This window comes from Ailuropoda melanoleuca, chromosome 5, assembly GCF_002007445.2.
Source record: "Ailuropoda melanoleuca isolate Jingjing chromosome 5, ASM200744v2, whole genome shotgun sequence".
Lineage (NCBI taxonomy): Eukaryota > Metazoa > Chordata > Mammalia > Carnivora > Ursidae > Ailuropoda > Ailuropoda melanoleuca.
In genome coordinates, this window is record NC_048222.1 from 30763635 (window position 1) to 30787410 (window position 23776).

Sequence of the window (23776 nt, forward strand, 5' to 3'; positions counted from 1 at the left end):
CCCTCAGACGTCTGTTGGGCCTCTTCTATGTGCAGGACTGTTCTGGTTGCTGTGGGTATGGCAGGGACAGAGCATCTAAGGAGCTTGAACTTGAACTTTCAAACATTTTGCTCCCTTACCCCCTGAAGTAACTTTTAAACTGCCACCATGCAAAACATTCAACCAACTGGAAACAGAAGGGTACTTCCTCAATCTGATAAAGGGATCTATGAAAACCCCACAGCTCACATCATATTTAATGGTAAGAGATTGAATGTCTTCCCCCTAAGATCAGGGATAAGACAAGGATGTCCACTCTCACCGCTTCTATTCAGTATTGTACTGGAGGTTCCAGCGAGGGTTACCAGGCAGGAAAATTAAATAAAAGCATACAAGTTGGAAAGGAACTTGACACTTTGAAATACAAATGTTACGTCAGCTTTGAATGCCAATTTAATACCCACCATCACCCACTAATCTACGTTAAAAAAAAAAGTAAACTCACTTTATTAACTATAAGAAAGTTTACATTACTCCTTTTTCTCCTTGAACTTGTGTTTTTAGTCCATTTTACTGTCACAGACATTTATCCTCAAGTGATATAATTTTATGCTTTAAAGTCTTTATTGAAAGTTGAAAATAGAGCTATCCTATGACCCAGCAATTGCACTACTAGGTATTTACCCCAAAGATACAAATGTAGTGATTTGAAGGGGCACCTGCACCCCAATGTTTATAGCAGCAATGTCCACAATAACCAAATTATGGAAAGAGCCCAGATGTCCATTGACAGATAAAATGGATAAAGAAGATGTGGTGTATATATATATATACAATAGAATTACTACTCAGCCATCAAAAAATGAAATTTTACCACTTGCAACGACATGGCTGGAACTAGAGGGTATTACACTGAGAGAAATAAGTCAATCAGAGAAACAATTATCATACGATCTCACTCATAGGTGGAATTTAAGAAAACAAGGCAAAGGATCATAGGGGAAGGGAGGGAAAAATAAAACAAGACAAAGTCAGAGAGGGAGACAAACCATAAGAGACTCTTAACTATAGGAAACAAACTGAAGGTTTCTGGGGGGAGGGTTGGGTATGGGGTAACTGGGTGATGGGCATTAAGGAGGGCATGTGATGTAATCAGCACTGGGTGTTTTATGCAACTGATGAATCACTGACCTCTACCCCTGAAACTAATAATACACTGTATGTTAATTAATTGAATTAAAATTTTAAAAAAAGGAGGTATGAGACAGGAATAAAATCTCACCTGGGCAAGAAAATAACTGCAAAATATTGGAGTTGGAAATAAAGTCCAAATGATTTAAGATGGGGAGAAAAAAAGAAAGTCTTTATTGATCATCCTTTCATACTTCTCTACCACATAAATGTGCATTTACACTGAAATTTAATTTTTAAAAAAATTTTAAAAAGATTTTATTTATTTATTTGAGAGAGAAAGAGAGACAGCACGAGTGAGAGGGAGAGGGAGAGAGAATCTGAAGCAGACTCCACACCGACTACAGAGCCCCATGCGGGACTCGATCCCCCGACCTTGCGATCATGACCTGAGCCGAAAACAAGAGTGGTGACTGAGCCACCCAGGTGCCCCTGAAATTTAATTTTTAAAAATATTTCCTGAGATCATAATCTTCTAAAACTTTCTTACCTGTTGTTACAAGTATTCTTATTGCAGGATAAATCAAAATAATGTATAGGATCATTTTTTGATAAATGAAATTTTATTGCAGATGCATCTCAGTAGAATGGTAGGTGATTTTTCTCAGAGTCCTGCATCCTTCCACTCCTATTTTTTTTAAGAGTGGCTAAGAAAACTGGTCCATATGAAACAAGTAGATGGGAATAGAAAGGGTTTTGCTATAGTAATGTAATTCTCAGAGTTCTTTTGGAACTCCTTCCAAATAATTTGGAAAAAATCATGCAGTAATCATCACCAAAGCTTATTTTAATCACTCATCGGCCGACAATTCCAAGAGGTCCTTATTCAATTTTGTCAAAATCAAATAATGGGAAACCACCTGACTTGCAAAAAGATGTGTTATCCAGTCAGTCATGTTATTTACTTTCTCAATCCAGACACCAGTATTTCAATATGTCTCTTTGTTTGGACCCTGAACGGAAGTCGGTCTCTGGGACAAAGGTTGCCAGATACTATGGGCTTGTGTTTTTCCACGAGCATTTACAGCACGTAGTTAAAGCCCTTCTTTTCTAATAAAAGAAAAATACACCTGTCTGAGTTAATCCTTGCAAAATGCCCTTTTCCTGCTGGCTCAGATTTAGCTCCAAAATGGCATTTGATTACATAGCATGTAGGCCCTGTGAAATCACATTCAACATTTTTCGATACAGTTGATCCATACTTGGCTTCTACAGAGGATAAAGAACATAGGCTTAGAGAGAGAAGGTGGCCTAGTATTGGGGAAGGGGTTGACACCCCTCCCAACGCACAAATACATACATTGAAGCCGCTGCACAGGTTAATTCGTTATATGAACTGGGGCCAAAGTTAGCTCATGGAATGCCCGAAATAATCGGGGACAATTTTGCCATCAAGCTAGTTGTGACTCAGAAGAGGACACAACCACCCTGTTTTGCAGTCACGTAGGCAGAAGCAACATCCGGTTGGGAAGCTCGGAAAGTCCGAGTCTGGGAGCTCGGAAAGTCCGTCCACGGGTTGATTACATGCACCGCCTCACGGCGGTTTTGCTTCCGATCACAGGGAATCCCTGTTGCCGGGGAGTGATGGGCCGTTGCAAAGCAGAAGCCCTTCTTTTTTTTTTTTTTTTTTAAAATTTTTTTTTTTTTTTTTTTGACAGAGATAGAGACAGCCAGCGAGAGAGGGAACACAAGCAGAGGGAGTGGGAGAGGAAGAAGCAGGCTCATAGCAGAAGAGCCTGATGTGGGGCTCGATCCCGCAACGCCGGGATCACGCCCTGAGCCGAAGGCAGACGCTTAACCGCTGTGCCACCCAGGCGCCCCAAAGCAGAAGCCCTTCTGGAAGCGAAAGCTGCAGGCACATTTTTGCTCGGGGACTCTGCACAAGAGAACCACCTCTTCTCTGTGGGCTTCCTTTGCTACAGCGGATCCCGTCGTGCCCAATTCGAACAGTGGAACCGCAACCTTCGTTTTGATGTTCATGACCCGTGTGTGTTTCACTCCACCGCTGTAACAGGACTTTCGGAACATCAAAAAGATCCCAGTTCTTGCATTTTTGAGCCATTGCTTCCTATATCACCAGACAGGACGTTCCCTTTTAGCCTGTGATATATCTGCCATATAGTAACCTGCAGATGCCCTACATGTAATGGAATTGATGGGCTTCCTTTACCATCGACGTTACAGAATTGTTTAAAAGAGTATCATTACATATATGGACCACAACTCAGCTATCAGAAAGAACGAGCTCTCAACATTTGCTGCAACATGGACAGCACTGGAGGAGATAATGCTAAGTGAAGTAAGTCAAGCAGAGAAAGATAATTATATGATTTCTCTCATCTATGGAACATAAGAACTAGGAAGATCGGTAGGGGAAGAAAGGGATAAAGAAGGGGGGGTAATCAGAAGGGGGAATGAAGCATGAGAGACTATGGACTCTGAGAAACAAACTGAGGGCTTCAGAGGGGAAGGGGGTGGGGGAATGGGATAGGCTGGTGATGGGTAGTAAGGAGGGCACGTATTGCATGGTGCACTGGGTGTTATACGCAACTAATGAATCACCGAACTTTACATCAGAAACCAGGGATGCACTGTATGGTGACTAACATAATATAATTAAAAACATTAAAAAAAAATAGCACCGATGACAAAGCTAATACATTAAATCAGGCTAATGCAACCATATAATTTACAAAAAAAAAAAGAGTATCATTACAGGGGTGCCTGGGGGGCCCGGTCGGTTGGGTGTCACACTCTTGGTTTTGGCTCAGGTCCTGGTCTCGGGGTCCTGAGATTGAGCCCTGAGCCAGGCTTTGTGCTGAGCACGGAGTCAGCTGGGGATTCTCTCTCCCTCTCTCTGTGCCCCTCCCCCACTGGCATTTGTTCTTAAATAAATCTTAAAAAAAAAGAATATCATTATAAACAAAAAGTTAAGAGAGAACTCTCCTGTTCTCAAAGGGCATTACTAGATCTGCTTTTATGTACATCAGGGAGTCCACGTATAATAAGCACACGTATCACCTTTAGGCTTTTTTCTATATATATATATATATATATATATATAAACTTAGGGCTAGTATCTGTCAGATGTGATCTGCTGTTACTTAGATAAGCGTGGTGCCTATTGAGACCACAGAGGATAAAGCCACACGTATAGGCATTCTGTAAGGCTACAACAACATTTTGCAGATTTAACTAACAGTTTGGTTTTTAATGTCTGTGGTAATTGAGTGAGGCAGCTCTGGGGCATTTGCTATGAAGAATTCTATTTCTTACTGAAGAGTGAATTTTTATTTTTATTTTTATTTTTTATTTTTTTATTTTTTTTTTTAAGATTTTATTTATTTATTCGACAGAGATAGAGACAGCCAGCGAGAGAGGGAACACAAGCAGGGGGAGTGGGAGAGGAAGAAGCAGGCTCATAGCGGAGGAGCCTGATGTGGGGCTCGATCCCATAACGCTGGGATCACGCCCTGAGCCGAAGGCAGACGCTTAACCGCTGTGCCACCCAGGCGCCCCTTAAGAGTGAATTTTTAATATTGGATGAGTGTTTCAACAGTATGACTCATGTTTAAGGTTTTTTTTTTTTTTTTTTTTTTTTAAGAATTTTCTATAAACTTCTGAAAGCAGCAGCGGTGCTTGGAGTTCCGTAAATTAAGATTTGGAAGTCCAAAAAATACTATCTTCCTTTTAGAAAAAAAATGCAATTTTCTGGCCACAAGGGCATAGTAGAGTTCAGTTATGTGTTGATATAGTTTATATAAAGTCTCCTTGTCTCTTCTGCGAAAGGTACTGTTTATAAACCGGGTATTATAAATAATAGTTCTAAAATTTCAGATTTATAAAGTTAGTAGTAAAGTTGTATTGATAGCTTGGGCATTAAAGTTTAATGGGTGCTTTAACTAACAACAGACATTTGGGGCCCTGTAGACGCCACTGCCCCAGAGCCACCCACGCCGGCTGGCCTTGGTCAGCCCCACCATGGTGTTGACATTGTTGGTGAAGGTGAGCCCTTGGGCGCCGTCTCCTTTGCGTTGTTGGCAGACAAAGTTCCAAAGACAGCAGAGAACTTTTGTGGTCTTAATACTGGGGAGAAAGGATTTGGTTATAAAGATTCCTGCTTTCACAGGATTATTCTGGGATTTATGTGCCAGAGTGGTGACTTCACGCACCATAATGGCACTGGTGACAAGTCCATCTATGGGGAAAATTTGATGATGAGAAATTCATCCTGAAGCACATGGGTGCTGGCAGCTTGTCCGTGGCGAATACTGGGCCCCACACAAACGTTTCCCAGTTTTTCCTCTGCACTGCCAACACTGAGCAGTTGGGTGGTAAGGGCATGATCTTTGGCAAGGTGAAAGAGGGCATGAATATTGTGGAAGACATCGAGAGCTTTGGGTCCAGGAATGGCAAAACCAGCAAGAAGATCACCATTGCTGGCTGTGGACAAATTCAATAAACTTGACTTGTGTTTTCTCTTAACTACCAGACCATTCCTTCTGTAGCTCAGGAGAGCACCCCTTCACCATCTGCTCGAAATATCCTATACTCTTTGGGCTCTCACTGCAGTTCTATGGGTTCCATATTTTCCTTACTCCCCTCCAAGTCTAGCTGGATTGCCAAGTTATGTTTATGATTATGAAATAAAAACTAAACAACAACAACAAAACACAGAAAAGACCCAGACATTTGGAATAACTGCCACAATGCAATCCTGTGTGTGATTTTTTGAAAAAAGATTTTACTTATTTATGAGAGAGAAAGAGAGAGAGAGAGAGTGGGGGTAAGGGGTAGGAACAGAGGGAGAAGGACAAGCAGAGTCTTCATTGAGCGCGGAGCCTGACTCAGGGCTCAATCTCAGGACCTTGAGATCATGGCCTGAGCCAAATCAAGAGTCAGACAGATGCTCAACCAATTGTGCCACCGAGGCGCCCCCTGTATCTGACTTTTAAGTTGACACGTGCAGTCTGATCATTGATTCCCACACTGAGCTCCTATTCCCATGATGATTTTGTGAACCGTGAAGGAAGTAAGACTAGAAGAGGCCCAAACAAGTCAGATAATAGTAACAACAGCGGCCACCGACGTTGAGATTATTGTTAAACTGTGGTTAATAATTTGGATGGCAGTATTTCTCTTGCTGTAAACTCTCATAGCCAAGTTGCCTGAGTACAATCTATAGAATTTCAGGGCAGTTAATTTCTAATGGAAAATCTGAAACCATTTAAAAGGTATTGTACGGTCATTGTATCTGTAAATAAGTTTACTTAGCACCTTTTTGTCACTTAGAATAGTATGCAATACTACTTGAGTGAGCTATTTTGGAAGTAATTTCAAGTCTAGTGTTTGCTTCTTAGTATTGAACTGAATTACATTTCTGTCCTGGACATCTTTCACTAAAGCTGTTGAATCCATTCTTGTGCGTTTTTGTTAATGTGTTCAAAACCACTGGTGGGTGCTTCTCAGTTTCCTAACTTGCTGCTGCAGAATAATAGTTATTTTACATCCTTATGGCTATTGCCAAGGCTACAAAAGACAAAAGCTATATTTGATACTCGTATATAACACTAACCCTATCGCTGCTAATGTGTGTTCCTACTTAATGGGCCTTGTAATGGCTGTTCTTTCGCACCAATTAAGTATGCTCGGTGTTCTTGCGGAAAACGGAAACCAACCAAAGGACCAAAACTAAAATTCTTTCCCGATGCTCCCAGCAGAGGGCGACGTGGAGGCCCGCCTCCCAGTTGGCCCTGCAGCAATTTCAAACCGGGGGATCAGTGTATTTAACGTTCCAGTCCTTGGGTTATATGCTGTCTCCTCCTCCCGCCTTTGATTTCCTCCAGAGCAGAGTCATTCTGTAAAAACCCAGACGAGCAAAAGGCTCATCAATTGGCAACCACTCAAATGCTGCCCACGTGAAAAAAATCTGGAGATAAACTGCTGACATCACCGGTTGGCCCGGGACAACTTGCGCCGAGACTGGAGGAGCAGCCATGACCCAAGGCTCCCTAAAAAAGAGGGTCAGAGAATGGTCATGGTGTCTGCCTACTGGCCGGTACTTCCTCGAGCTTATCAAATCTGAAGAAAGGGTGCTAGAAACAAACTTGCAGGCCTGGGAGCCGCCTGGAGGGCTGGGGCCCTATGTGGGCTGCCAGCAGCACTTCCCAAGTTGTGTATCAATCAACCTGAGAACAGGAAATACATGTCAGCATGGGTTATTCTCTTTTAGATTTTTTTTTTATTCTCTTTTAATTTGCTGAAGTTTTAGAAAGTTCTATAACTTTGGGAGGGAGTAATCCTTCCATTACTATGAGAAAACCCATGCTCTCTAATAGAGCAAAGGAATCACCCTGGAGTGTTAACAGAATTTATCTCTAGGGAGTGGAAGGACAAGGGATTTTTTTCCCTGCTTTTCTATATTTTGTAGATTTTCTACTAAAAGCATGTGTTATTCTTATAATGAAAAACTTTATTTTAACAAACTTGTATCATGAGTTCAAAAGTCTCCATCTGCAGATTTATAAAATAACACAAATTAATTAAAGCACGAGGCTCCTTTGACTATGTTAAATCCAACATTCAGAGCATTGGGTATATTTAGAAAGATTTTGTCTCAGGTTAGGGGGAAAATTAGCCCTAGATTCAATGCTGCTCTGGTCTCACCTAACAAAGGATAAATAAGTAATACTTAAAGTGATCAAAATGTTTCCAAGTCATTTAACCACATCCCACAATGAAGCTCAAGAATTTTTAGAGGAATATAATTATATCTCATGCCCCAAAAGATAAAATTTACAATATCTAACATGATTGGTCCACTATCCAATAAAAGTTAATTCATATGCAAAGAGGCAAAAAAATATGACCCTTAATGAGAAGGAAAATCAACCAACTGACACTGAGCCAGAAAATACCTTGATAGGATTAGTAGAACACTTGAAAACAACTATAACTGTAGTCTGTATGTTTAAGATACTAGAGGAAATGTTAAAATATGTTAAGTAGAGATGTAGAAGATATAAAAAAGACCAACACTGAACTTCTAGAAAAGAAAACAACAATGTCTGAGATAAAAGGATTTACTGTATGGGATTACCACCTGAGTGGACATTGTAGAAGAAACAAAAATCTGTGAGCCTGAAGATGTAATTACAGAAGCTATCCAAAATGAAAGACAGAAAGAGAGAGTAAAGAAAATAAATAGAAAAGGGGAAAACCAAAACCGAAACCAAAAATCCAGAGTATCAAGTTTGCCACAGGGAGACGTCAAGTGGACTAATAACACATATTAGTGGAATTCCTGGAGAGGAAGGAAGAGGAACAGTAAATATTTGAAGAATGGCCAAAATTTTATAAATTTGATGAAAGCTATAAACCAATAAATCCCCAAAGCTCAATGAACCCCAAGCAGAAGAAACATAAAGAAAACTACATCAGGGGTGCCTGGCTGGCTCAGTTGGTGGAGCATGTGATTTTTGATCTCGGGGTTGTGAGTTTGAACCCCACAATGGGTGTAGAGATTACTTAAAAATAAAATCTTAAAAAAAAAACACAACGATTTCAAAGCACATTATAATCAAATTGCTTAAAACCAGCAATAAATAACAAATTCTTAATAAAACTAAGCAAAAATAAAAGTTCTGGTAGTCCTTAAAAACAAACAAAAGAACAAATCTTAAAAGCAGTGCGAGATAAAAGACACGTTACATACAAGGGAACAAGGAAAAGATGACAGCAGATTTCTCTTTAGAAACATAAAAGCCAGGGGGCGCCTGTGTGGCGCAGTCATTAAGCGTCTGCCTTTGGCTCAGGGTGTGGTCCCAGAGTCCTGGGATTGAGGCCCACATCAGGCTCCTCCGCTATGAGCCTGCTTCTTCCTCTCCCACTCCCCCTGCTTGTGTTCCCTTTCTTGCTGGCTGTCTCTCTGTCAAATAAATAAATAAAATATTTTTTAAAAAAATAAGAAACATGCAAGCCAGAAGAGAGTGGAACAACCTCTTTAAAATACTGCCAGACCCAGATGCTACTTAGTGACAATGTGTTTCAACAACAAAGATGAAATACAGACTGTTTTGGACGTAAAAAAAGTCTGAAAGACCCACGCTACAAGAAACGTTCAAGGAAATCCTTCAAGCGGAAGGAAAACAATTCCAGATGGAAATGCGAATCTACACCTAGGAATGAAGAGCAATAGAATTGCGATGTGGGTAAATCATAAAATTTCTTAATTTAAATCTTCGTCAAGATAAGTGACTGCTTAAAGTAAAACTGTTAGCAAATATATTTGGGGGCTTCTAACATACATGGAATTAAAATGTATGACAACAATAGCACAAAGGCAAGATGTGGAAGTATAGAGTTATAAGACTCTTAGAGATGAAGTCACATTATTACTTGAAGGTAGACTGTAATAAGTTAAATATGCATACTATAAACCCTACAGCAACCTCTCAAACAATCCAACAAAGACTTGTAGCTAACAACCCAACAAAAAGGATAGAATTGAATCACTAAAAAATATTTGCTTAATCCAGAAGAAAGCAGAAAAAGGAAAAATGGAACAAAGAACAAATGATACAAATAAAAAACAAATAGCAGGATGACAGACTCAAACCTAAACATATCAATAATCACATTAAATGCAAATAGTCTGAATATCCCAAATAAAGATGCGAGATTTTCAGACAGAGAAAAGAAAAAGACCAAATTATATGCCACCGACAAGAAACCCACTTTAAATTTGAAGGTCCAAATATGTTAAAAATAAAAGGATAGAGAAAAGATTTACTGTGGTAACACTATTCTAAAGAAAGCTGTAATGGCAATAATAATATTAGGCAAAGTAAATTTCAGAGCAAAAATATCACCAGACACAAAGAGTGCCATTTTGTAAGGAATGAATCGGTCCATTCATCAAGAAGACATAACAAAGCTAAATGTTAAACACCTAAGAACAGAGCATCAAAATACATGGTAAAATTAACAGAATGCAGAGAGAAATAGCCCAACCTGTAATTAGAGTCGGAGTTCTCTTTTATTAAAAGATTTTATTTATATTACTTATAGTAATCTCTACACCTAATGTGGGGCTTGAACTTAGAACTCCAAGATCAAGAGTCACATGCTCTTCCAGCTGAGTCAGTCAGGTGCCCCAGTAGTTGGAGTTTTCAATACCCCTCTCTCAATAATTGATAGAACATATGGACAGGAAATCAGTAATGATTTAGAAGATTCAAACAACGCTGTCAACCAACTTCACCTTATTGACATTTATAAAATAGTCTTCCCAACAACAGCAGAATACACATTCTTTTTAAGTGCACATGGACCATTTGCCAAGATGGACCTTTTTTGTATCATAGAACAAGTCTCAAAGAATTTTAAAGGAATCAAATCATGCAAAGTATGTTCTCTCACCACAAAGGAATTAAGTTAGAAATAAACAAAAGGTATTTAGAAAATCCCCCAAATATCTGAAACTAAATAACACACTTCTAAATAATCCAGGAGTCAAAGGAGAAATCAAGAGTGAAATCATAGGGGTGCCTGGGTGGCACAATCATTAAGTGTCTGCCTTTGGCTCAGGGCGTGATCCCGGTGTTCTGGGATCGAGCCCCACATCAGGCTCCTCTGCTAGGAGCCTGCTTCTTCCTCTCCCACTCCCCCTTCTTGTGTTCCCTCTCTTGCTGGCTGTCTTTCTCTCTGTCAAATAAATAAATAAATAAAATCTTAAAAAAAAAAAAGAGTGAAATCATAAAGTATTTTGAACTGAATAAAAACATAACATATTAAAATTTGTGGAATGTTGCTAAAGGAATACTCAGATGGAAATTTATAGCATTCTAACACCAGTATTAAAAAGAAGAAAGGTCTCAAGTCAATAACCTCAGCTTCCACATTAAAAATCTAATAAAAGAAGGGCAAATGAAACCCCAAATAAGCAAAGAAAAGAAATAAAGATCTGAGTAGAAATCAATGAACTGAAAAACAGAAAAACCATAGAGCGAATCAATAAAACTAAAAGATACATGAATATAAAATAAGCATATGAAAGAATTTTCGACATTATTGGTTATTAGAGAAAAGCAAATTAAAAGCACAGTGAAGGGGCGCCTGGGTGGCTCAGTTGTTAAGTGTCTGCCTTCTGCTCAGGGCGTGATCCCGGTGTTCTGGGATCGAGCCCCACATCAGGCTCCTCCGCTGGGAGCCTGACTGTTCCTCTCCCACTCCCCCTACTTGTGTTCCCTTTCTTGCTGGCTCTCTTTCTCTCTGTCAAATAAATAAATAAAATCTTAAAAAAAAATAAAAGCACAGTGAGTTGTAACCAGACAGCTATTAGAAAGTCTTAAACTAAAAAGACTGAACATAACCAGTGTTGTTGAAGATAGGGAGCAACTGAATTCTCATACACTGCTGGTGGAAATATAAAATAGGACAAACATTTTGGAAAATTCTTTTTTTTTTTAAAAAGATTTATTTATTTATTTGTTTGTCAGAGTGAGAGAGAAAGTGAGGGTCAGCACAAGCAGGGGGAGCCGCAGGCAGAGGGAGAAGCAGGCTCCCCGCTGAGCAAGGAGCCCCATGTGGGACTCGATCCCAGGACCCTGGGATCATGACCTGAGCCAAAGGTAGACGCTTAACTGACCAAGGCACCCAGGTGTCCCCATTTTGGAAAATTCTTAAAATGTTAATCACACACTTACCATATGACTCAGCCGTTCTATTCCTAAGGGAAGTGAAACTATACTTCGTACAAAGACTTCTGCATTACTGTTTATAGCAACCTTATTTGTAATAGCCCCCAACTGGAAACAACTCAGGTCCACAAGCAGATGAATAGATAAACAGATCGTGAGATATCTGTACAATGGAAAACTAGCAATAAAAGTGGATGAATTCTTGGTACATGCAGCAACATGCATGAATCTTAAAGTAATTATGCTGAGTGAAAAAAGCCACCCCCCCCCGCCATGCCAGAAAAAGCACGTACTTTATCATTCATTTATGCAGAAGTCCAGAAAATGAGAACCAATGCATGCCGACAGCAGCTCAGTGTTTTTCTGGGAGTGGAGACTCGGTTGGGGAGGCCAGGAGCACTGGTTTACAAATGGGTGTGAGGAAATTTTTTGGGGTGACCAATACGCTTATCTTGATGGTGGTGATGGTTTCGTGGGTGTATACATAAGTCAAAACATCGAATTGGGCACTTAAAAATGAGTCATTTATCCTATGTCAATTATGGCTCAATAAAGCTGTTTAAAATAAAAACTGACCTGTTTAAAATAAAAACTGACCTGTTTAAAATAAAAACTGACCTGAAGTCCAGCACACACACACACACACACACACACACACACAAAAGCCCCCCAAATTTAATCAAATAAAAAAAAAAACCCTCCTTTAGATCAGTATCGATATTAGAAGTCTCTAAGATAGTTTTTTAAAAAAGAAAGTTGTCAAACATATTTAATTACCATTTAGGCAAGAAAAGGGGAACATAAGACTATATGTTCATATATTCATGCTTATGCCTATTTGCATACAAATAGCCATACTTGCTGTTTTGGCATAAAGACATATTAGAAGGACATTGAAGCACACAAAAAAAGTAATAATAGTTGTTATCTGGGTGGGGTAAGGAAAAAGGAACTTGGGAATGGTAGTGTGGAACAGGAGCAAGATTTTTCACTGACTTAACTTTTTGAGTAGTTCTTACTTTTTGAACTATGTAACTATTTTTTACTAATTTATCTTTTTAAAACAATAGCTCTGGATTGTAGTTTTATTTTTTTTAATTTTTAAAAAGATTTTATTTGAGAGAGAGAGTGAACATGAGCGGGGTTAGGGGCAGAGGGAGAGGACGAGGGAGAAGCAGACTCCCCGCTGAGCAGGGAGCCTAAGGTGGGGCTCGATCCCAGGACCCTGAGATCATGACTTGAGCTGAAGGCAGATGCCTAACTGACTGAGCCACCCAGGCACCCCTATTTTTACTATCTTAAAATTAAACAGTAGAGTAGATCTCAGTTCAGGCTTAGCTACCATGAGAACAGTTTTTCTAACTACGGATCTTGATTAAGTTAGCGAGTCATGAAATAGATGTGATGGGTTATGACCATTAAAACACACATACACTCAGAGAAATAGAAAAGAACAGAAAATATTGAAGAATATCAGGTAACAAGAGGGAAAGTGTTATTTCTTGGAACTTTTGTCTCCGTTATATGTGTGGATGTGTATTGTGTTGTGATTTAAAATATGGGCTGCAGCCAAAAGAATGGGAGTCTGGAAAACCTGGTCTCTCTCCTTCCTCCCTCTGTACCTACTTACTCCTTTCTTTCTTTTTTTTTTTAAGTTTTGCTTTGTACATATCACATTGTAGTGGTGTCATTTATTATTCTATTCATGCTCATTCAGATTAGAAATACTTTGAGGGCAAGGACTATCTTAAATGTTTGATCCATGCATGCATGGATGAATAAGAGAGTAAAAGGTTGGGCATGTGAATGAATAAATAAGCTTAACATCCTGAGTAAACGTATTCTGAGCACCTCCCGTAGGCTGGGAACTTGAGATTTACTCAAGAAAAGAAGAGCAAAACTCAATATTTTTCTTGGTGTCCCACTCACATATTGGTTGTTTAAAAAAATGTTTTTCTCCTTCCTTGCTCCCTTCCTTTTTGATTGGGTCCTTCCTCCCCCATTTTCCCCTTTACTGGTTTGAAAATTACCTACTATATTTTGGCGGTTACCCTTAAAATACTGCTATATATATTTAATCTGAAATACGGCTTTAATCACCATCTTTATCCTCTTCCTGAAAAATACAAGGACTTTAGAATCCTTTCTGTACTGAGAGAGTTGTGTTAAAAATCTCCAACTTGAGGCGCCTGGGTGGCTCATTCGTTAAGCGTCTGCCTTTGACTCAGGTCATGATCCCAGGATTCTGGAATCGAGCTCCACATTGGGCTCCCTGCTCAGCGGGAAGCCTGCTTCTCCCTCTCCCACTCCCCCACTTGTGTTCCCTCTCTCTCTGACATATAAATAAATAAAATCTTTAAAAAAATTTAAAAATCTCCACCTGTGCTCTGAGATTTGTTTATTCCTCCTCTTATTTTTGTCATTTTGCTTTATATATTGTGTTAATTTATTTTAAGATTTTTTCTATTTATTTGTCAGAGAGAGAGAGCGCGTACAAGCAGGGGGAGTGGCAGGCAGAGGGAGAAGCAGGCTCCCCACCTGATGTGGGACTCGATCCCAGGACCCTGAGATCATGACCTGAGGTGAAGGCAGATGCCTAACCGACTGAGCCACCCAGGCGCCCCATATTTTGTTTATTTCTAATTTTATTTTTAAGTAATTTCTACATCCAAAGTGGGGCTTGAACTCACAATCTGGAGATCAAGAGTCCCATGCTTTACCAACTGAGCTAACTTCATGTATTTTGAAACTGTTATTAAGTGCACACAAAGTTAGGATTGTTATGTTGTTGTGTTTCATTGACCCTTTCATCTTTCATCACTGTGGAAAGGCCCTCTTTAACCTTTAGGAATACTTTCTGTCTTATACTATCCTTTGTCTGATATTAACATTTCCACCTCAGCTTTCTTTTGGTTACGATTTGCTTGTTATGTTTTTCCCATCCTTATACTGTGTATATATCTGCATATTTATATTTACAGTGTGTCTCATATATATATATATATATATACACACACACACACACATATTTGGGTTTTAAAGTATCCATTCAAAAAAGTCTGTATCTTAGACTGCTTAGTTTATGGATGTAGTTGAATTTGACTGCCATCTTGGTATTTCTTTTCTACTTGTCCCATATATTCCTTGTTTTCTTATTCCAGTGATCCTTTGGATCAATCAAGTATTTTTATCTTCTCTATTAATTTTTTTTTAAGATTTATTTATTTTTTTAGAGAGAGAGCATGAGAGAGTGCAAGAGTAGGGAGGGGCAGAAGGAGAGGGAGAGAGAGAATCAAGCAAACTCCCCGCTGAACACAGAGCCTGATGTGAGGCTGGATCCCAGGACAATGAGATCATGACCTGAGCAGAAATCAAGAGCCGGATGCCCAACTGACTGAGCCACCCAAGCTCACCTCTTCTCCATTGATTTTTAATTATATCTTTTTTGCATTATTATTTTAATAGTTTCCCGAGGGGCGCCTGGGTGGCTCAGTCGTTAAGCGCCTGCCTTCGGCTCAGGGCGTGATCCCGGCGTTCTGGGATCGAGCCCCACATCAGGCTCCTCCGCTGGGAGCCTGCTTCTTCCTCTCCCAACTCCCCCTGCTTGTGTTCCCTCTCTCGCTGGCTGTCTCTCTCTCTCTGTCAAGTAAATAAATACAATCTTTAAAAAAAAAAAAAGTTTCCCTGGACATAATAATATGCATCTTCAACTTATTTTTTTTTTACCACTTTGTGAACAGCTTATCTCCATTTGGCATCTTGTCTTTTTTATTTTTGTAGTTATATAGTATACCTTAATGTGATAAGCTGCACAGGATATAGTTATTATTATTGCTTTAAACAATCACAAGCAATATTCTTTTATACGTACCCACAAACACAGCCCTTCCAAAGCTCTTCATTCCTTTTTGTAGTTCCGAGCTTCCCCCTGCAGTAATTTTCCTTCAGCCTGAAGAACTTTCTCTTTTCTCTCTTTTTTAAGATTTTATTTTTAACTAATCTCTACACCCAACGTGGGGTTTGGAACTCACGACCCTGAGGTCAAGAGTTGCCTGCTCTACCAACTGAGCCAGCCAGGAGCCCTGGCCTCAACAACGTTAAGATTTCTTGTAGAGTGAATCTGTAAGTAATGAATTCTCTCAATTTATTCATCTAATAAAATCTTTATTTAATTTTCTTCATTTTTAGAGGATATTTTTCACTGGGTACAGAATTTTAGGTCTGCAGATTTGTCATTTCTTTCAGAACTTAAAAGATGTCACCCTTTGATCTTCTGGTTTTCCATAGATTCTGTTAAAAAGTCAACAGTGTTATTGTTGTACTTCTGCAAGTATGTGTCTTTTTTCTCTGGCTGCTTTTAAGATTTTCTGTTCATCTTTGGTTTTCAGCACATTGGCCATGATCTGCCTGTGCTTGGTTTTCTTTCTATTTTGCTCTGGGTTTGCTGAACTTCTTGAATCTTTGAGTTTCTGTCTTTCATGTTTGGGCAAATTCTCAGTCATTACATCTTCAAACAGTGCTTCCCCCATTCTCTTCTTTCTTGGACTACTGTAACACATATATCAGGCCATGTGACCATGTGTTACATGTTTTCAATGCTCTCTTCTGTTTTTCCCATGTTTTTCTCTATGTACTTTGTCTTGAAAATCTTGTTTTTACTGTCTTCTTTTTTTTTTTTTTAAGATTTTATTTATTTGACAGAGAGACAGCCAGGGAGAGAGGGAACACAGGCAGGGGGAGTGGGAGAGGGAGAGAGGGAGAAGCAGGCTTCCCGCAGAGGAGTCTGACGCAGGGCTCGATCCCAGAACTCCAGGATTATGCCCTGAGCCGAAGGCAGACGCTTAACGACTGAGCCGCCCAGGCGCCCTGTTGTGTTTACTGTCTTTGAGTGATATAGTCCCATCTTGTGCTGTGTCCGGTCTGTTGCTAAACATGTCCAATGAGTGTTCATTTTCCAGTCCTAGAATGTCCATTTGATTCTTTTTCTATCAAGTATAATTCTTTTGAAATTACTCATTTTATTTGTTTTGTCCATCTTTTACTCCACTTTCTTAAATATATTTATACTATTTTGAAGCCTTTCCCCACTAACTGTGACACCTGGATTATCTGTGGGACTGCTTCTATTGTATATTTTATTTTCTTTCTTTTTCTTTTTTTTAAGTATGCTCCATGCCCAGCATGGAACCCAATGCAGGATTTGAACTCATGACCCTGAGATCAAGACCTAAGCTGAGATCAAGAGTCAGAGGCTTAACTGACTGAGCTATCCAGGTACCCCTATACTTTTTTCCCCCCTTAATTTCAGACATTTTCCCTGTCTCTTCAAATGCCTTGTGGTTTTTAAAAGTTGTGTGCTGGAGGTCGGGCAAAAAAGAGAGACTGAAGTCAAAGTTATTTCTTCCCACATAGGCTACATACTTCTCATTAGGCAAAAAAGTGAGGGACTGATCATTCTAATTGTATTGGAAATTGAGCTGTGTTATGGCTTTAGTTAGACTCAGTCCACCTCTGGCTTCACATGTCTCAAGGGCAAGATCTTTTGTATGCTTATTAAAAGCCCCTTCCTCTAGTGACTTTGTTTCCTAGACGAAGGTACTTTGAGACTTGGTAGATCTCATTTTGCCTTTGCAGGCCAATCCCTAGCCTCCTGAGTGGTCCTGGCACTCAGCCAATCAACGTGCCATAGCCACTTAAGTGGCCATCAAAAGCTTCATTAGTTTGTTTTTTCCTGGCAGAGCCCCTCTGCCTAAGGAAAGCTTGATTCCAGATTCTGCAAATAACCCTTAAGAAGAAAAATGGCCAATAATCTCAACTTACCTAAGAAGGAGTCTTTTCTCTCTTACCTTTGAGTTCTTTTACTCTTCTTGGCTTCTACAACTTTCCAGTATCTTTTGAAATATTTCATAATTTGTTCATTTTTTTCTTGATACTGAGGGAGTGGTGCTGTCACTTCCCACTACGTTTTACTCTGAAGCAGTTTTCTCATGTTCTTTTCCAGTTAGGTCAAATCAAGATTCGAACAAGGTCCACACATTCCATCCTTAAGACCCTGAATTTATAGATTTTTTCATTCTTCTTTGTTTTTGTTTTTTGATTTATTTGTTGAAGAAACTGGCTCATTTGTCCTGTTGAATTTTTTGGATTCCACTGATTGACTCCACTGATTAACATGTTCCTGGCCCCTGTATTTCCTGTAATTGGCAGTTAGAGCTGCAGTATTGATAATATTCAGGTTTAATCTTTTTGGCAAGGCCATTTCATAAGTTGTAATGTGTACTTCCTCTTTTATGAGATAATTCCTATGTATTCTTTTTTCAAAAAAAGTATTTTTAAAAAGATACTTATTTATTAATTTGAGATGGGGAGGGGCATCGAGAGAGGGACAAGCAGACTCTGTGCTGAGCGTGGAGCCTGTCTTGGGGCTCCATCCCATGACCCATGAGATCATGACCTGAGCTGAAACCAAGAGTCAGATGCCTAGCTGACTGAGCCACCCAGGTGCCTCCCAAAAAAGCTTTTTAATCTAAAAATAGTTGACAATTCCTAATATTCTCTATGACCAGCTCAAAATGCCATCTCTTCTCAGTAGTTTTCCCTGATCTGCATTCTTTCTAACCTCTCTTGTCATCTCTATTTCCATAGTACTTTCCCTCTCATTATCACCTTTTCACTTAGGAGTCTGTGACACTCCCTCCCACAATGCCTGTTTGCAGTTTGGGAGCTCCTTGAGGGCAAAAATCATATTTTATTCTTCCTTTTATCCTTATGCCATGGTGTCCAGTCTATTTGGGCAGTTATAACAAGATACCACAGACTGCCAGCTTATAAACAACAGAAATTCACTTCTCCCAGTTCTGGAGCCTGGAAAGTCCACGGTGAGAATGTTGGCAGATTTGGTGTCTGGTGAGAACCCTCTTCCGGATTCGTAGTGGCGCTGTTCTTGCTGCGGAAGGAGGTGGTGGTGGAAAGCAGGAGGGATCTCTCTGAGGCCTCTTTTGTAAGGACACTAATCCCATTAATAATTATAAGGGTGATCTCATCACAGGACAAAATTCCTGTCCTTCTCACATGTCATCAGCTCAAAGTCTAAGTCCAAAGTCTCATCTAAATATCTAAATTAGATATGGGTGAGACTTCATGTTACAATTCGTTAGGCTTTGTGATACTTAACACATTTAGGTACAGCTATCTAAGATTACCTATTTTGATCAGTTTCTTTTCTAGACCTACTTTTCTGCAGGTCTAGTGATTCAACTTCGGTCTTTACATTTAAATATCACACCCCAACCCGCATTTACTGTAGATCATAAGCTGCTTTGAGGTATTTTTTTTCAGTAGTGGAGAAAACTTTGTGCTAAGACATACTTTCGGATCCAGTCTGTACCGGTTTTTCAGTCTTCAGCATTTTTCTCTAGTCTCTCCTTGAAGATAGAAGCTGCAATGATCACCATGCTATGAAAAGTGAGCTAAGCAACCCAAACTGTACTATTTTATGAGGTTTGAAATATCTTAGAAATTCAGGTGCTTTGCATTTTGGAAGAAGACTCGGCCTTCGAATTGTTACTCAGTTTGCATTTTCTTGAATGCTGTACTATTAACAATCAATTAACCATTTTTATTTATCTTACTACGTTGGGAAAGGATGGATGTTAAAGATAGACTGTCATCCAAGCATCTAGTTGGGTCCTTCCGGGGTCATGCACCAAAGCCAAGATTTGGCTATGTTGCATTTGCAGCAGAAAGGACCAGAGTCTAAACTCCACCACTTCTGCTCAAGTGTCAGAAGCCATCGATTCCACGTTTAAAGACCTTCTTCTGATGGAAATGTGGGCAATACAAGGCAGCTGGTGTGAGAGGGCGGCAGCCCACAGAAACTGGGCTCTCCATGTACTTTCTAGTTTCCTGTTTGAAGTGTGAAATATTTTCTTGGTTTTGACAAATTTCTGTGCCTGTCCCTGCCACCTTGACAATTCATTCTGAGTTCGACCCAGTTTCTGGTTAAGTCTTTGGTGCCATAGCAAGTACCACTAGACTCCATCTGGTTGTGTTCCTGGGTGCCTAGCTTTTGTACTTACTCATGGTTACCACTCTTGGTCCCCCATTTGGCTCTGCCCTCCTTGCAGAACTTGGTTTAGGCCTAACTCCAACTCATCCTTCAGGTGCCAGGTCACAGGTCATGGCCATGGGCAGGACTTCCTTGACACCCGAGATAGGTGCAGGCCCTCAGACTTTACTGTATTTTACCTGCAAGGTACTTATCACAATTTGTAATTATTTTTAACATCTATTCTGCTCATCTCGTATCTTCAGCACTAGGGACAGTACCTGGCATATAGTAGGAGTTCAATAAATGTAGTGAGTAAACATGAACAAATGAGGCTTGTGATGTGGGCTCCCATCTTTTTTAGGGTACCTCGAGCTAGTTACAAAACTTATCTGAGTCTCAGTTTATGCACGTAAAGTAGGGCTAATATTGTTCTATCTACCCCACAGTTTGGGGTGTGCATGGAGCAGACACTTAGTGAATATAGAATGAGTGATTGCACAGGTCATCTCTATGAAAAGAGATACCTATATTTTAACAAGAATTTCTTTCATCGAACAGATGAGAGAAATTGAGTACCCAAGTAGAGGAATCTTGTTTATCGAGTGGAAAATTCACGATTCCATATAACTTTGCCCAGAGGTCCATTATTTCTCTTCTGCTTACAGCTTAATAGTAGATGTTTTTTAACAGGGGAGTGGGGAATTTTTTGCATGGATTTGGACCAAATGGTAAGGAATGACTTTTCTAATTCCTAAGAGGTTTGTGTCTGTCCCAGACTTTAAGTTTGGCCCACCAAGAATCAGATTTGAGATTGTTTGTATCTTAAAAACTTGTAAGAAAGCAGCAGTGGTGAATGTCAATCTGAATACCAAAAAGAGCTCTACAGAGCTAACATTCTCATCAGTTGGTACAGCTGACTGGTCTTCTGAAACAGTGGCAGGATAAGATCCTGACCTTGGAGTGATGGCAAAATTGTTTCCGGTCGAACCATTCCTTGTACTACAAGCCTCACGGGCTGGCCTAGCTTAACCTACCTATTTCCGAATTTCCACCCTGAGTGCAGTGAAGATACCTTGCATATAAAATTCAAGTGCTACCCAGTTTTTCCTTTTCTTGCTCATCTCTTTTTCATCACGTCCACCCACTTCTGGAATTTCTCCCACCCAACATTTCCTTCAGGATACAGAATACAGAGAAGGGAAAGATGCAAGAAGGGTCCAAATGTAACTAGAGTTATATATTTTATTTGAGCCTCATCTCTTTGGAGAAAGGGAAACAGATGAGAGGAGTAAGTTAGAAATGGTTGGATAATATCCCCAGAGGTATGGGGTATGCAAAGGAGGAAATCTTTCACTAGAATATCTGCTGAAGATGAAATGAGGTCAGCCTAGATAGGGAATTCAGAGATAATTCTTGGTATTTAGTACTGTGATCTGGGAGTGAGATCCCACTGCTGACCATGCAAGAGGCCAGCAGTTGGAGGAGGTCCCAAAACAAGGATTGCTGGTTTGTAAGTAGTCTAGGTCTTCTGACCAAGTGAACCCATTTGGGTGAGGAGGATTTACCAAGGGAATCTGACTCCTTGTTCCCAGCTCATTTCCTAAGGATCCACAGTTTTATTGCCCTTGGGCGAATATGAATTCCTTTGTTGACGCCTCCTCTCCAATGACTGTGCCCTAGGCCGATCCTGACTTGGGGAGCTGGGAGGCGTAGACTGATACGGAGGCCAGTACTGCTGCCGAGGATAAGCCTGAGCCCCTGGTCTGGGTTTGGGCTCAGGCTGGAGCTCCAATTCAGGCTCGAGCTCAGATTCAGGCTCTAACTCTGACTCAGGCTCCATCTCGTGATCCAGGTCCAGCTCTAGGTCCAGCTCAGGCTCTTGTTCTGACCGCGGTGTGGGCTGCAGCTCCAGGTCTAGCTCCGACTCCTCCTCTGTCATTGGTTCCCGAACCATGGTGTAGTCTGGATTTATGGTCTTAGAAACTTCTAGAAGACTGTCGCTCATTTGAAGTCCTAACTCTCCATTCTAAAATACACACAATTAGATGGGTTAACATTTCCAATTAAGTTTAACTTTTAAACAGTCAAGGAATTTCAGAAAACAATAGGACTTAAGACACGAGAAATCATGAGTTCCAGGCAAAGTTGATAATATTTCTGGCTCATATCTGCTTTTCTTCTTTGCACCCTCTGGTTCCTTGTTTACTCCCTATTCTTCAGGCTCTAACAGTCCATAACTTCTGATTTCTTTGGCTTTCCTAGCTAGCCTGGATTTCATGGTCAACCATGCAAACAGCAGTGGTCTTGGCAGCATTCTGAAACATCTTGTCTTCTTGATCTTACTTGCCTTTCCAACCCCCAGTGTAATTTTGGCAGGGACGTAAGGCCCTTTGTGACCTTGCCTCCTGCCATCTTCTTTAGCTTTACCCACATCTGTAGTCTCTACCCTTTGCTCTAGCCTTAAATATAACCAAAGATGTCTGACTTCTGCTTACCTCTGCTCACGCTGCTCCCTGTGCCTGCTTTGTCCTTCTCTACCTTGTCCACATACACTTATTCACCATTCCAAATTCAGATCAAAGATGGCCAACTGGGATCACAGCTTCCTTTGTGTTCCAACTATACCTCGCGCACGCCTCTATCACATAACGTATTGCCTTATTTATTTACAAATCTATTTCCCCTATTAGACTCTAAGCTCCTTGAGGTAAGGCAGTGCCTGGTTTTTGATAACCCCAGTACCAGGCACTGAGCCTGTCACATAGCAGATGCCCCACAGGCTTGGTGAATCAGCTTTGTAGCAGCATTCCATAGAATTAACAATTTTCACCTCTCCTGAAACAATTTGTTCTCTTCCACCATATGACACTCTTTTGCTTTTCCTCTTTCCTTCCTGGTTGCTTCTTTCTGGTCTATTTGTTATCTCCTTACTTTTTTTGGACTTCTAAATGTTGGCAAGCCCCAGGGCTCGATCCTGGGACCTTCTCTTCTGCACTTACACTCCTTCCATAGGCAAATTTATTTAGTCCCATAATTTTCATTATCATCTATGCGCCAATGACTTTTTGGTTATAACCCTTCCCCTTATCTGTTCGTTCATATACCCATTTCCATTCCGATATCTCTACTTGGATGTTTAACAAGCATCTTGAATTTGATACATCCGAAGTAGATTTTGCTCCTCTCCTAAGTTCCCAGAAAAAAATTTGACATATTCAATACCAAGTCTTAATATAAGTCCTGATAAGGATGTTAATAAACTAGAAAAATACTTTTTAAAGATGGAATAAATATAATTCTATCTTATGCCAACTGTTACCACTATCCTTAATAGAGATACATAAGAAGTTTTTCTCATAAAATTCAGGAGTAAGACAAGGCAGCCCATTATTACTTACATTGTTCTGGGAGATCTAGCTAATGCCATAATATATGATACTGAAATAAGAATTTTGACAATTGGAAAATAAGGTATTTATATTATTTGTAGAAAATATTTTTCTATCTAGAAAACTCAAGAGAATTAACAACAAAAACTTTCAGGACTAATAAAAGGATTGACAAAGGTGGCCAAATAATTTTATACAAATCAGTAGGTTTCCTATAGTCTAGAAACTGCCAGGTAGAAAATATAATGAAAAAGAATGTTCATTTTAAAAATCAATAAAAGTATAAAATAAAGTATCAAGTATTTAGAATTTGTCTGTGTAAAGAAAATCACAAAACCTTGCTATGAATGCAATATTTAAAAAGACTGAATAAGTGTGAAGACAGCCTATGTTCCTAGAGAGGAAGAACACATACTGTAAAGATATCAATTGTCAAATTATTTTATATTTTTAATGTAATTCTAATG

The 23776-nt window shown here is 39.8% G+C and overlaps 1 protein-coding gene and 1 pseudogene across 1 annotated transcript in view; one reads left to right on the forward strand and one right to left on the reverse strand.

The window, feature by feature from the left end:
* The first annotated feature begins 2045 nt into the window (after positions 1–2045).
* Positions 2046–5632, forward strand: LOC105235433 (annotated as a pseudogene).
* Positions 5633–21281: 15649 nt separating this feature from the next.
* SLC26A8 (solute carrier family 26 member 8) overlaps positions 21282–23776 on the reverse strand; it is an 83162-nt gene continuing 80667 nt past the window's right edge. The window contains exon 20 of the mRNA XM_034660619.1: positions 21282–21946. Within this exon, the coding sequence (XP_034516510.1) occupies positions 21521–21946 (426 nt within the window). The 3' untranslated portion in view covers positions 21282–21520. The remainder of the gene's footprint in view (positions 21947–23776) is intronic.